The sequence below is a fragment of the Oncorhynchus clarkii genome, chromosome 2, assembly GCF_045791955.1.
Source record: "Oncorhynchus clarkii lewisi isolate Uvic-CL-2024 chromosome 2, UVic_Ocla_1.0, whole genome shotgun sequence".
In the NCBI taxonomy this organism is placed as follows: Eukaryota; Metazoa; Chordata; class Actinopteri; order Salmoniformes; family Salmonidae; genus Oncorhynchus; species Oncorhynchus clarkii.
In genome coordinates, this window is record NC_092148.1 from 68,837,359 (window position 1) to 68,848,687 (window position 11,329).

The window sequence follows — 11,329 nt, forward strand, 5'->3', positions numbered from 1 at the left end:
AACTATCTAGATAGAGTGTTTTCAGAGTATGGAAGCCACAACCTTACCTGGAGGAGCCAGTGAGAGCAGCCTCTGGAGCCTCTGGAGCAGGACAACAGAACTGATGTAGTATTGTCTGACTCCTGTAGAGGGATAGAGGACAAAGAGAGGAGAGAGGGCAGAGGAGATAGGAGTGATGGGAAAGGGGGAAAAGGAGGGGTATAGTGTGACTGTTTCTTTACTCTAAAACAGCTGAGTTGGCTCAAAACCAAATTCTCTCAACACTCACACACACACACATGCACACACTCACAAACCTTAAAACAACAGAAACAGAATTCAGCTATTGGACATATTTAACAAATACAGACAGATGGTTTCTCTCTCTCTCTCTCTCTCTCTCTGTCTCACACAAATACACATGCACACACACACACACACATACACACACACAAATTTGCAGTGTTTGCTTGTTGCCATGCCAAACATTGTCATAACAATGTCATGATATATGACTTGAGAAAGATAGTCAGAAGAGTTAGCTAGACCTAAGTCATCAGTGATGTATTTTGGGGTCTGGGGTGTTTCAGGTCTCTCAACATCAGATGAGTTGTTGTGATGATGTATGGAAACCTGAGCTGCCTCCGGAAGTTGACCTTCAACTGCCAGCTTTCTGCTGTCACGAGGAGACCAGTGTCCTGGCAAATGACTTGGGCTTTTCCCGAGCTCTGACAAATGTAATGTCCTGCTTTGATGCATGCATGCAAGCGTTTTTCATGAACTGTTTTAGGAAGAGTTCAATCCCAGCTGCTTACAAAAAACTTATAGGACCAGCAGGGACCTGGCAACAGTGGAATTCTCTGTCTGTCTCTATTGGCCATAGCAAGGTCACCTCTCTGTCTGTACAACACTAACACAAACACACATCTCAGCCATTACATATCTAATACAGAGAGCAGATTAATATTTTAACATGACACGTCTCCCTCTGCTCTCTCTCCTTCTCTCTTCTCTCTCACTCCATCTCTCTCTCTAACCTAGCCCCATTGCCCTAGCCTAGACTCTCATACGCATTATTAACAATCTAGGAGCGAGGGGTCAGAACACACAGTTACTCTTTTTCTCATGTCTCTCTCTCTCTCTCTCTCTCTCTCTCTCTCTCTCTCTCTCTCTCTCTCTCTCTCTCTCCCTCTCTCTCTCTCTCTCTCCTCTCTCTCTCTCTCTCTCTCTCTCTCTTCCTCTCTCTCTTCCCCTCTCTCTCTCTCTCTCTTCCTCTCTCTCTTCCTCTCTCTCTCTTCCTCTCTCTCTCTTCCTCTCTCTCTTTCTTTCTCTCTCTCTCTCTCTCTCTCTCTCTCTCTCTCTCTCTCCTCTCTCTCTCTCTTCCTCTCTCTCTCTCTCTCTCTCTCTCTCTTTCCCTCGCTCGCTCTCTCTCTCTCTCTTTCTCTCCCTCTCTTCCTCGCTCTATCTCTCTCTCTCTCTCTCTCTCTCTCTCTCTCTCCAGAGAGTAGGTGATTACAGTTCGCTCCATGGGCTAAGTGGGCCAGATACGTGTGGATCAGCTGGAGGAAGGAGGGGGGAGAAATAGGGGGAGAGGAATGATACTCCCATCAATAGGCAGACCCATGTGCAGTCCCCCCCCCCAACACACACACACACAGACACAGCCTATTTCAGCATGTACAGTATGTTATACAGTCTGCCGATCCCCCCCGCAAAAAAAAGAGTGACAAAAAAATTACAGTTTGCGTAATGTGAGAAGAATATTGCCAGTCATAGATATATGTAGTTGTTGAAGGGAGAGAGAAATATAAATATCTATATAAATAGATATTTTCTACTGTAGTTCCTGAATATCCTGTATGTCCAAAGACAGACAGCTCTAATATCAGTAGGAGTCCACAAGTCCAGCCTGATGGAACTGTGGTTGTTCCTCACAGCCAAGCATCATCAATCTTGCATTTTATTCCTCTCTTCTCCCCTCCTCTGCTCCCTCTTTACTCTGTTCTTGAGAGAGGGGGGGGGGGGGGGATACATATGCAGACGTACAGTACGTACTCCCACACACACACACAAGGGGTTTTGTTCAAATTGATTCAGAACCATGGAGAGGGCTGCTACAGCTATAACAGTAGAGCTGGCTGCATGTGTTCAATCCAACTAGGCCTACGGTCTCATATTTAAAACTGACCCCTCAATCAGGTTTCAAAGCAGTGTTTCTTTGCCAAGAGTGCAGCATGCACACACACACACCACACACACACACAGCTGTTTGTTATATAATCTCCCATGTTTTGGTCTATTTTGGCAAATAATCCGCTTCTGTAAATTCTCCACGTCACTCTCATGATGATCCTACCGTTGTAACAGCCAACTTCAGAGGGCTGGCAGGCTTATATTTTACAAACCGGACATTTTCGAGTTGCCACACACACTTTATTTTGTTCGCATTGATAAAGGCTATAGTAAACAGACTCACTCTGATTGCCTGGCGAGAGCCAGCGAGCGACAGAAAGTGGTAGGAGTGAGGGGAGCTAGGGGAACCAGGGGAACCAGTGTGTGGCAGCCCATGTTGGTCCTGCTGTCCTCCCCCTCGCCCAGGATGGCCTCGCCTTGCAAAGGGCTCAGTGACTGTGGCTGGGAATGGGCCGGTACCAGCTGCATGTCCTCCGGATTGGCGGGCTGAGGAGAGGACTTTTCTGTCTCAGCAGGATGAACCTCAATCATGGGCTGGGCGGGCAGAGAACCGGTGTCTTGTGGGTACGGATGTTGATGCTGAGGATGATGACAATGAAGGCTCGGGTTGTGGTCTGGGTGATGATGGTGAGGTTGTACACCTCTTGCTTCACGCAGATTCCTGTTCTCCCCAAGCAGCTCATCCACGCGTAGGTCCAGTTCGTCAATGCGCAGGCGTTGTGTTTGGATGAGGCTCTGTTGGTTCTGAACAATAGTGGTCAGTTCTCTAAGGTACAGAACCGCCTGAACTGGGTTCTCTAGCAGGCTGGTCCCCTGCACAGCCATGACCATAGAGAAAGAAAGAGATAAGAGAAAGAAAAGGAGAAAGAGAAAGAGAGAGAGATGATCAAGTGTAGAGGAGAGGTAGCCTAAATTCCTTCTTCCTGCTAGAATAGATGAATGAGATGAGAGGTCTTCCTCATCTCTTCTCCTTTGCTTTTTATTCTTCCATTAGTCTCTCCTTTTGTTTTACTCTTCTCTTCTGTTTTTAATCCTCTGTTCTGTTTCTGAGATGATCGGTAGCGAAGAGACAGATAAATAGGCTACTCCGTTTCAAAATGGAAAGAGAGAGAGAGAGAGAGAGAGAGACATAGAAAAAGAGATAATGATCTGATGTAAATATTCCTGTCTTCCCGTGATAAGAGATTCTCTCTCCTCTCTCCCTCGCAGACACTGATACAGCTCTGCTGACTGCTGCTGATGATGGAAGGATCCAGATGTGACCGGAGGCGCAAGGCGAGTTGGGCAAGGGTGTGTGGCGTCATCACACATGAATGCGCACACGCAAGCGCACACACAAGCCTAGTGTGTTTAACACTCTCCTCTCTGTATCTCTGTAGTTATTTACTGTAGGCTTATTTCTGAATTATGTAACACATGCTCTGTCTGCGCACCATAGCCCATCACACACACAAGTACTCACGCACGCACACACACAAACGCACACTACCGCTCCGTAGCAATCCCATCTGTAGCCATGAAATGCTTTGAAAGGCTGGTCATGGCTCTCATCAACACCATCATCCCAGAAACCCTGGACCCTCTCCAATTCGCATACTGCCCCAACAGATCCACCGATGACGCAATCTCTATTGCACTCCACACTGCCCTTTCCCACCTGGACAAAAGGAACACCTACGTGAGAATGCTGTTCATTGACTACAGCTCAGCGTTTAACACCATAGTGCCCTCCATGCTCATCACTAAGCTAAGGGCCCTTGGACTGAACACCTCCTTCTGCAACTGGATCCTGGACTTCCTGACGGCCCGCCCCAGGTGGTGAGGTGAGGCAACAACACATCCACCACGCTGACCATCAACACGCGGGCCCCTCAGTCCCCTCCTGTACTCCCTGTTCACCCATGAATGCGTGACTACGCACGATTCCAACATCACCAATAAGTTTGCCGACAACACGACAGTGGTAGGCCTGATCATTGACGACAATGAGACAGTCTATGGAGAGGTCAGAGACCTGGCAGTGTGGTGCAAGGATAACAACCTCTCCCTCAACGTAGGCAAGAAAGGAGATTATCGTGGACTAGACTATAGGAAATGGATGGCCGAACACACCCCCATTCACATGGCCGAGGTTGTAGTGGAGCGGGTCGAGAGCTTCAAGTTCCTAGTGTCCACATCACTAGGGACCTATCATGGTCCAAACAGTATATCACTAGGGACCTATCATGGTCCAAACAGTATATCACTAGGGCCGAACTCCCTGCCATCCAGGACGTCAATACCAGGCGGTGTCAGATTGTCAAAGACTCCAGCCACCCAAGTAATAGACTGTTTGTTCTCTCTTCTACCTGTTTGTTCTCTCTGCTACCAGAGCTCCAAGTCTGGGACCCAAATGCACCTGAACAGAACTACCCAGAAGCCATCAGACTGCTAAACAGTTCATCAAATGGTTACCTGGACTATTTACATTGACCCCTTAATTATTTATTTATCTTCATTGTTTTCCACTGACTCCCTTACACTGGCTCTATGCACACTCATTAGACTCTACCCACACACATACTACACTAACACACACACACACACTCCATATGCTCACACACACAAAACACACACCCACATGCATATTGACGCCACACACACAAACACTCAAACATTGACACACTTTCACACTGCACATATGACTGCACATACACTGTTCCTACTCTGTTTGTTATATATCTTCCTTTCCTAGTCGCTTTTACCCCTACCCACATGTACATACTGTATTACCTCAATTACCTCAACTACCTCGTACCCCTGCACAATGGGCTCGGTACCGGTACTCCTTGTATATAGTATCATTATTATTTTTATTGTGTTACTATTTCCTTTTTTTAGCAAATATTTGTCTTACTTTTTAACTCTACATTGTTGGGAGTGGGCTCGTATGCAAGCAATTCACTGTAAAGTTTACGCCTGTTGTATTCGGCGCATGTGACCAATATAATTAAATTTGATTTGACACACACACACACACACACACACACACACACACACACACACACACACACACACACACACACACACACACACAGAGACACACACACACACACACACACTCACACACAGAGACACACACACACACACACTCACACACAGAGACACACACACAGAGACACACACACACACACACACACACACACACACACACACACACACACACACACACACACACACACAGAGACATGCACACACACACACAGAGACACACACACACACACACACACAGAGAGCTCTGTAGAAATCTGTTCTGGTCGACACCAGAACTACACTGGACTTTGTGCAAACTGGAAACCACATATCCTGAGGCCACATTTATTGTAGCTGGGGACTTAATTAAAGGAAATCTGAGGAAAATGCTCCAGAAATTCTATCAACACATGGCCTTTGCTACTCACGGCCAGAGTGTTCTTGGTCATCGCTATTCTCCTTTCAGGGACGGCTACAATGCCCTCTCCCCACCCTTCCTTCTGGAAATCTGACCACGCCTCTATCCTGCTCCCCCTTATTGGTAGAAACTTAGGCAGGAAGAACCCGTGGTAAGGACCGTTCAACATTGGTCTGACCAATCGGAATCTATGCTTCAAGATTGTTTTGATCAGGCGAACTGGGATATGTTCCAGGTCACCTCTGGGAATATTATCGAAGTATACACTGACTCGGTGACTGGGTTCATCAGTTCACTGGGTTCATTCTGGGTTCATACTGTGACGATTAGAAACCGTGGATTGATGGCAGCATTCGTGCAAAACTGAAAGCGAGGACCATCACATTTAACCACGGCAAAGTGGCTGGGAACATGAACATGTACAATCAGACCAACTATGACCTCCGTAAGGCAATCAAAGTGGAAAAACTTTAGCATAGAGACAACGTGGAGTCACAATTCAACGGCTCAGACATGAGATGCGTGTGACAGGGACTACAGACAATCACAGATTATAAAGGGAAAGTCAGCCACATCGTGGACACCGACACCTCATTTCTGGACAAGCTAAAAACCTTTGCCTGCTTCAAGGAAAACAACATTGGGCCACCGACGTGGGCCCCACCACTTACAAGGATGGTGTGCTCCCAATCTCTGTGGCCGATGTGAGTAAGACATTTAAGCATGTTAACCCTCGCTAGGCTACTGACCCAGACTGCATCCCAAGCCGTGTCCTCAGAGCATGCGCAGACCAGCTGGCTGGAGTGTTTACCTACATATTCAATCTCTCACTATCCCAGTCTTCAAAATGTCCACTATTGTTCCTGTACACAAGAAAGTGAAGGTAACTGAACTAAATTACTATCCCCGTACTACTCCCCGTAGGAGTTTAATTCTGTAATCATATGTGTTTTGAGAGGCTAATTAAGGACCATTTCACCTCCATCTTACCTGACACCTTAGACCCACTACAATATGGATTGTGCCCCAACAGATCCACAGATTATGCAATCGCCATTGCAATGCACATTGCCCTATCCCACCTTTACAAGAGAAATACCTATGTAAGAATGCTGTTCAGCCTTCATCACCATAGTACCCTCCAAGCTCATCATTAAGCTCAGGACCCTGGGTCTGAACCCCTCCCTGTGCAAAAGGGTCCTGGACTTCCTGAAGGGCCGACCTCAAGTGGTGAAGGTAGGCAACAACACCTCGGCCACGCTGATCCTCAAAATGGGGGCCCCACAGGGGTGCATGCTCAGTCCCTGTTCACCCATGACTGCGTGGCCATGCATGTCTCCAATCATCAAGTTTGCTGACGACACAACATTGTTAGGCCTGATTACCAACAATTACGAGACAGCCTACAGGAAGGAGGTGAGTTCCATGGCGGAATGGTCCCAGGAAAAAAACCTCTCCCTCAACAACAACAAAGTGAAGAAGATGATCGTGAACTACAGCAGACAGCACAGTGCACACCCATATCCACATCAACGAGACGGCAGCGGAGAGGGTCATAAGCTTCAAGTTTCTCTGCGTGCAAATCACTGATGACCTGAAACGCTCCCTTTACACAGACAGTAGGGTGAAGAAGATGCAACAGTGCTTCTTCAACATCAGGAGGTTGAAGAAATTTGTCTTGGCCCCTAAGACCCTCACCGACTTCTACAGATGCACCATTGAGAACATCCTGTCGGGCTGTATCACCGCCTGGTACAGCAATTGCACCGTCTGCAACCGCAAGGCTTTCCAGAGGATGGTGCAGTCAGCCCAACACATCATCGGGGGCCCACTGCCTGCCCTCCAGGACATCTACAGTGTCAAAGGAAGGCCAAGAAGTTCATGAAAGACCCCAGCCTGTTCACCTGCTACAATCTAGATGGTGGAGAAAGTACATGTGCATCAATGCTTGGACCGAGAGACTGATAAACCGATTCTATCTCCAGACCATCAGACTGTTAAACAGTCACCACTAGCCGGCCTCTGCCCTGAACATCAGACACTGTCACCAACCGGCTACCACCCGGTACTCTACCCTAAACTTTAGAGACCGTTGCACTATGTACATAGAGTCATTGAACAATGGTCCCTTTAATAATGTTTACATATTGTTTTACTCACTTTATATGTATATACTGTATTCTAGTCATGGCTGCATTCGGAAAGTATTCAGAACCCTTGACTTTTTCCAAAAAATTTTACGTTAGAGCCTTATTCTAAAATTTATTAATTTAATTGTTTTCCTCACCAATCTACACATAGTACTGCATAATGACAAAGCAAAAACAGGTTTTTAGAAAATTTAGCAAATGTATTCCACCAGATGTGACGCTGGGCATTCAGGCCAAAGAGTTTAATCTTGGTTTCATCAGACCAGAGATTCTTGTTTCTCATGGTCTGAGACTCCTTTAGGTGCCTTTTGGCAAACTCCACGCGGGTTGTAATGTTCCTTTTACTGAGGAGTGGCTTCCGTCTAGCCACTCTACCATAAAGGCCTGATTGGTGGAGTGCTGCAGAGATGGCTGTCCTTCTGGAAGGTTCTCCCATCTCCACAGAGGAACTCTGGAGCTCTGTCAAAAAGGGTTCTTGGTCACCTCCCTGAACAAGGCCCTTCGCCCCCGATTGCTCAGTTTGGCCCGGGTGGCCAGCTCTATGAAGAGTCTTGGTGGATTCAAACTTCTTCCATTTAAGATTGATGGAGGCCACTGTGTTCTTGTGGACCTTCAATGCTGCAGAAATGTTTTGGTACCCTTCCCCAGATCTGTCTTAACAAAATCCGGTCTCTGAGCTCTATGGACAATTGTTTCGACCTTGTGGCATGGTTTTTGCTCTGACATGCACTGTACAACTGTTGGACCTTATATAGACAGGTGTGTGCCTTTCTAAATCATATCCAATTAATATAATTTAGCACAGCTGGACTCCAAGTTGTAGAAACATCTCAAGGATGATCAATGGAAACAGGATGCACCTGAGCTCAATTTCGAGTCTCATAGCAAAGAGTCTGAATACTTATGTAAATAAGGTATTTCTGTTTTTGCTTTGTCATTAGGGGGGTATTGTGTGTCGATTGATAAGGAAAAAAAGGCTGTAACATAACAAAATGTGGAAAAAGTCAAGGGTCTGAATACTTTCCGAATGCACTGCAACTACTGCTATACACACCATTCACATACTGTCCATACTGTCTATACACACCATTCACATACTGTCCATACTGTCGATACACACCATTCACATACTGTCCATACTGTCGATACACACCATTCACATACTGTCCATACTGTCGATACACACCATTCACATACTGTCCATACTGTCTATACACACCATTCACATACTGTCCATACTGTCTATACACACCATTCACATTCTGTAAATACTGACTATACACACCATTCACATTCTGTCCATACTGTCTATACACACCATTCACATTCTGTCCATACTGACTATACACACCATTCACATTCTGTCCATACTGACTATACACACCATTCACATTCTGTCCATACTGACTATACACACCATTCACATACGTTCCATACTGTCTATACACACCATTCACATACTGTCCATACTGTCTATACACACCATTCACATTCTGTCCATACTGACTATACACACCATTCACATACGTTCCATACTGTCTATACACACCATTCACATACTGTCCATACTGTCTATACACACCATTCACATTCTGTCCATACTGACTATACACACCATTCACATTCTGTCCATACTGACTATACACACCATTCACATACGTTCCATACTGTCTATACACACCATTCACATACTGTCCATACTGTCTATACACACCATTCACATACTGTACATATACACTATTTATATTCCGGACTCAGGTCCGGAAGCTAATTTCCTGCAATTCTATCCATTTTGCTATGGGGTTTTGTACTGTGTATTTATATACCATATATACTTGTGTATTCTCAAAATAGTTCCTTATAATGTTGCTCAATCTAATGTGGCATTTTACACACTATTTTACACACTTTTTATACACTATTTATACACACCACATATTTATTTATTTAGTGGATTCTTGACATAGCTCACTCTAATATATCTACTGCTGTACATATCATTCCTAGTATATCTTGTGTAAATTCTGCCGGTGTAGATACGGTGTAGATATGTATAGATTGCATTTGGATTACTGTTACAGTGCTATTTGGGTTGTTAATTTGATTTGTTTGTGTACCTGTTTGACATTTCATTGACTGTTAGGAGCTCGCTGCATCTGCTGTAACATCTACTAAACTGTGTACTTGACTAATAAACTTTGATTTGATTTGTGTGGTGGTTGTCTCAGTCTGCAGCTGTGTCTGTCTCTAGGTCATCATTGGTAGGCCTAATGGTTCACATAGGTCATCTGGACAAAATTATCAAATAAAGGCTGAATGAAATCAAACTGGTGTTTTGATTCTGCGCTGTGTTGTTGCTATCGTAACCCATTACTGACTGTTGCCATGGTGATCCCCTACTGACTGTGCTGTTACCAAAGGGCTGCTTGCTTACTGTCATCTACGTGTGTGTTTGACCGGTCTCCTATCCTGTTGGTAATGATAAATTATAATACTATTTGTGTGTGTGTGTGTGTGTTTGTATACACATTTTACAATACTTGTGAGTACCAGAAGTCCTCACAAGAATAGCAAACCAACTAAAATGCAGAGAACTGAGGACATTTTGCCGGTCCTCACTTGTAAAAAGGCTATTTTAGGCTTAGGGTTCAAATTAGGGTTAAGGTTAGAATTAGGGTTATTGTTAAGGTTAGAGGTTAGTGGTTAGGTTTAGGGTTAAGAATTAGGCTTATTATGCTTACATTTAGGGTTAGGGGTTAGGGTTAAGGTTAAGGTTATGGTTAGGATTGGGGTAAGAGTTAGGTTTAAGGTTAAGGTTTATTGTTGGGGTAGGGGAAGATAGAATTTTGAATGGGAATCCAAAAAGTCTTGACATGTATAGTAAGACATTGTTTGTGTGTGTGTGTGTGTGTGTGTGTGTGTGTGTGTGTGTGTGTGTGTGTGCGTGCGTGCGTGCGTGCGTGCGTGCGTGCGTGCGTGCGTGAGTGTGTGTGTGTGTGTGTGAGAGAGAGAGAGAGAACATGACAGATGGTTTCCATGGTGCAGCAGTAGACAAGATGAAAGGAGTGCTTTTCTTCTGTGATATAACACACACACATACATACATACATACATACACACACACACACACACACATGCCTATTCCCACACACATTGATAGATGGATAGATCTCACATCCCATGTAGTAGATATGGCATGACTTGAACCTGTGACCTTTATTCTCTCAGTCCAATCTTAGCCATTACACCAAGAGGTTTGAACCTCTGGATGCTACATCAGTAATAGATAAAGTCAAACATCTGGGAACTTGTGCACAGGGATTAGAATTCTCAGCAACGAGCCATGGAGTAGTTGTGCTTATTCAAATCATTTAAATTAGAGCTTTTTCCGTCCTTCATTCCTTGACTGGGATCAGTGAATGTAGAATCAAATCAAATCAAATCAAATTGATTTATATAGCCCTTCGTACATCAGTTGATATCTCAATGTGCTGTACAGAAACCCAGCCTAAAACCCCAAACAGCAAGCAATGCAGGTGTAGAAGCACGGTGGCTAGGAAAAACTCCCTAGAAAGGC

The 11,329-nt window shown here is 45.0% G+C and overlaps 1 protein-coding gene across 1 annotated transcript in view; it reads right to left on the minus strand.

Moving 5' to 3' along the window:
- The window catches only part of LOC139382270 (IQ motif and SEC7 domain-containing protein 3-like), a 41,133-nt gene extending 37,776 nt beyond the window's left edge, over positions 1 to 3,357 (minus strand). Inside the window, exons 1-2 of the mRNA XM_071126142.1 lie at positions 2,456 to 3,357; positions 48 to 122 (exon numbers count right to left, since the gene is read on the minus strand). Coding sequence (XP_070982243.1) covers positions 48 to 122; positions 2,456 to 3,003 — 623 coding nt within the window. The 5' untranslated portion in view covers positions 3,004 to 3,357. The remainder of the gene's footprint in view (positions 1 to 47; positions 123 to 2,455) is intronic.
- Positions 3,358 to 11,329: the final 7,972 nt, after the last annotated feature.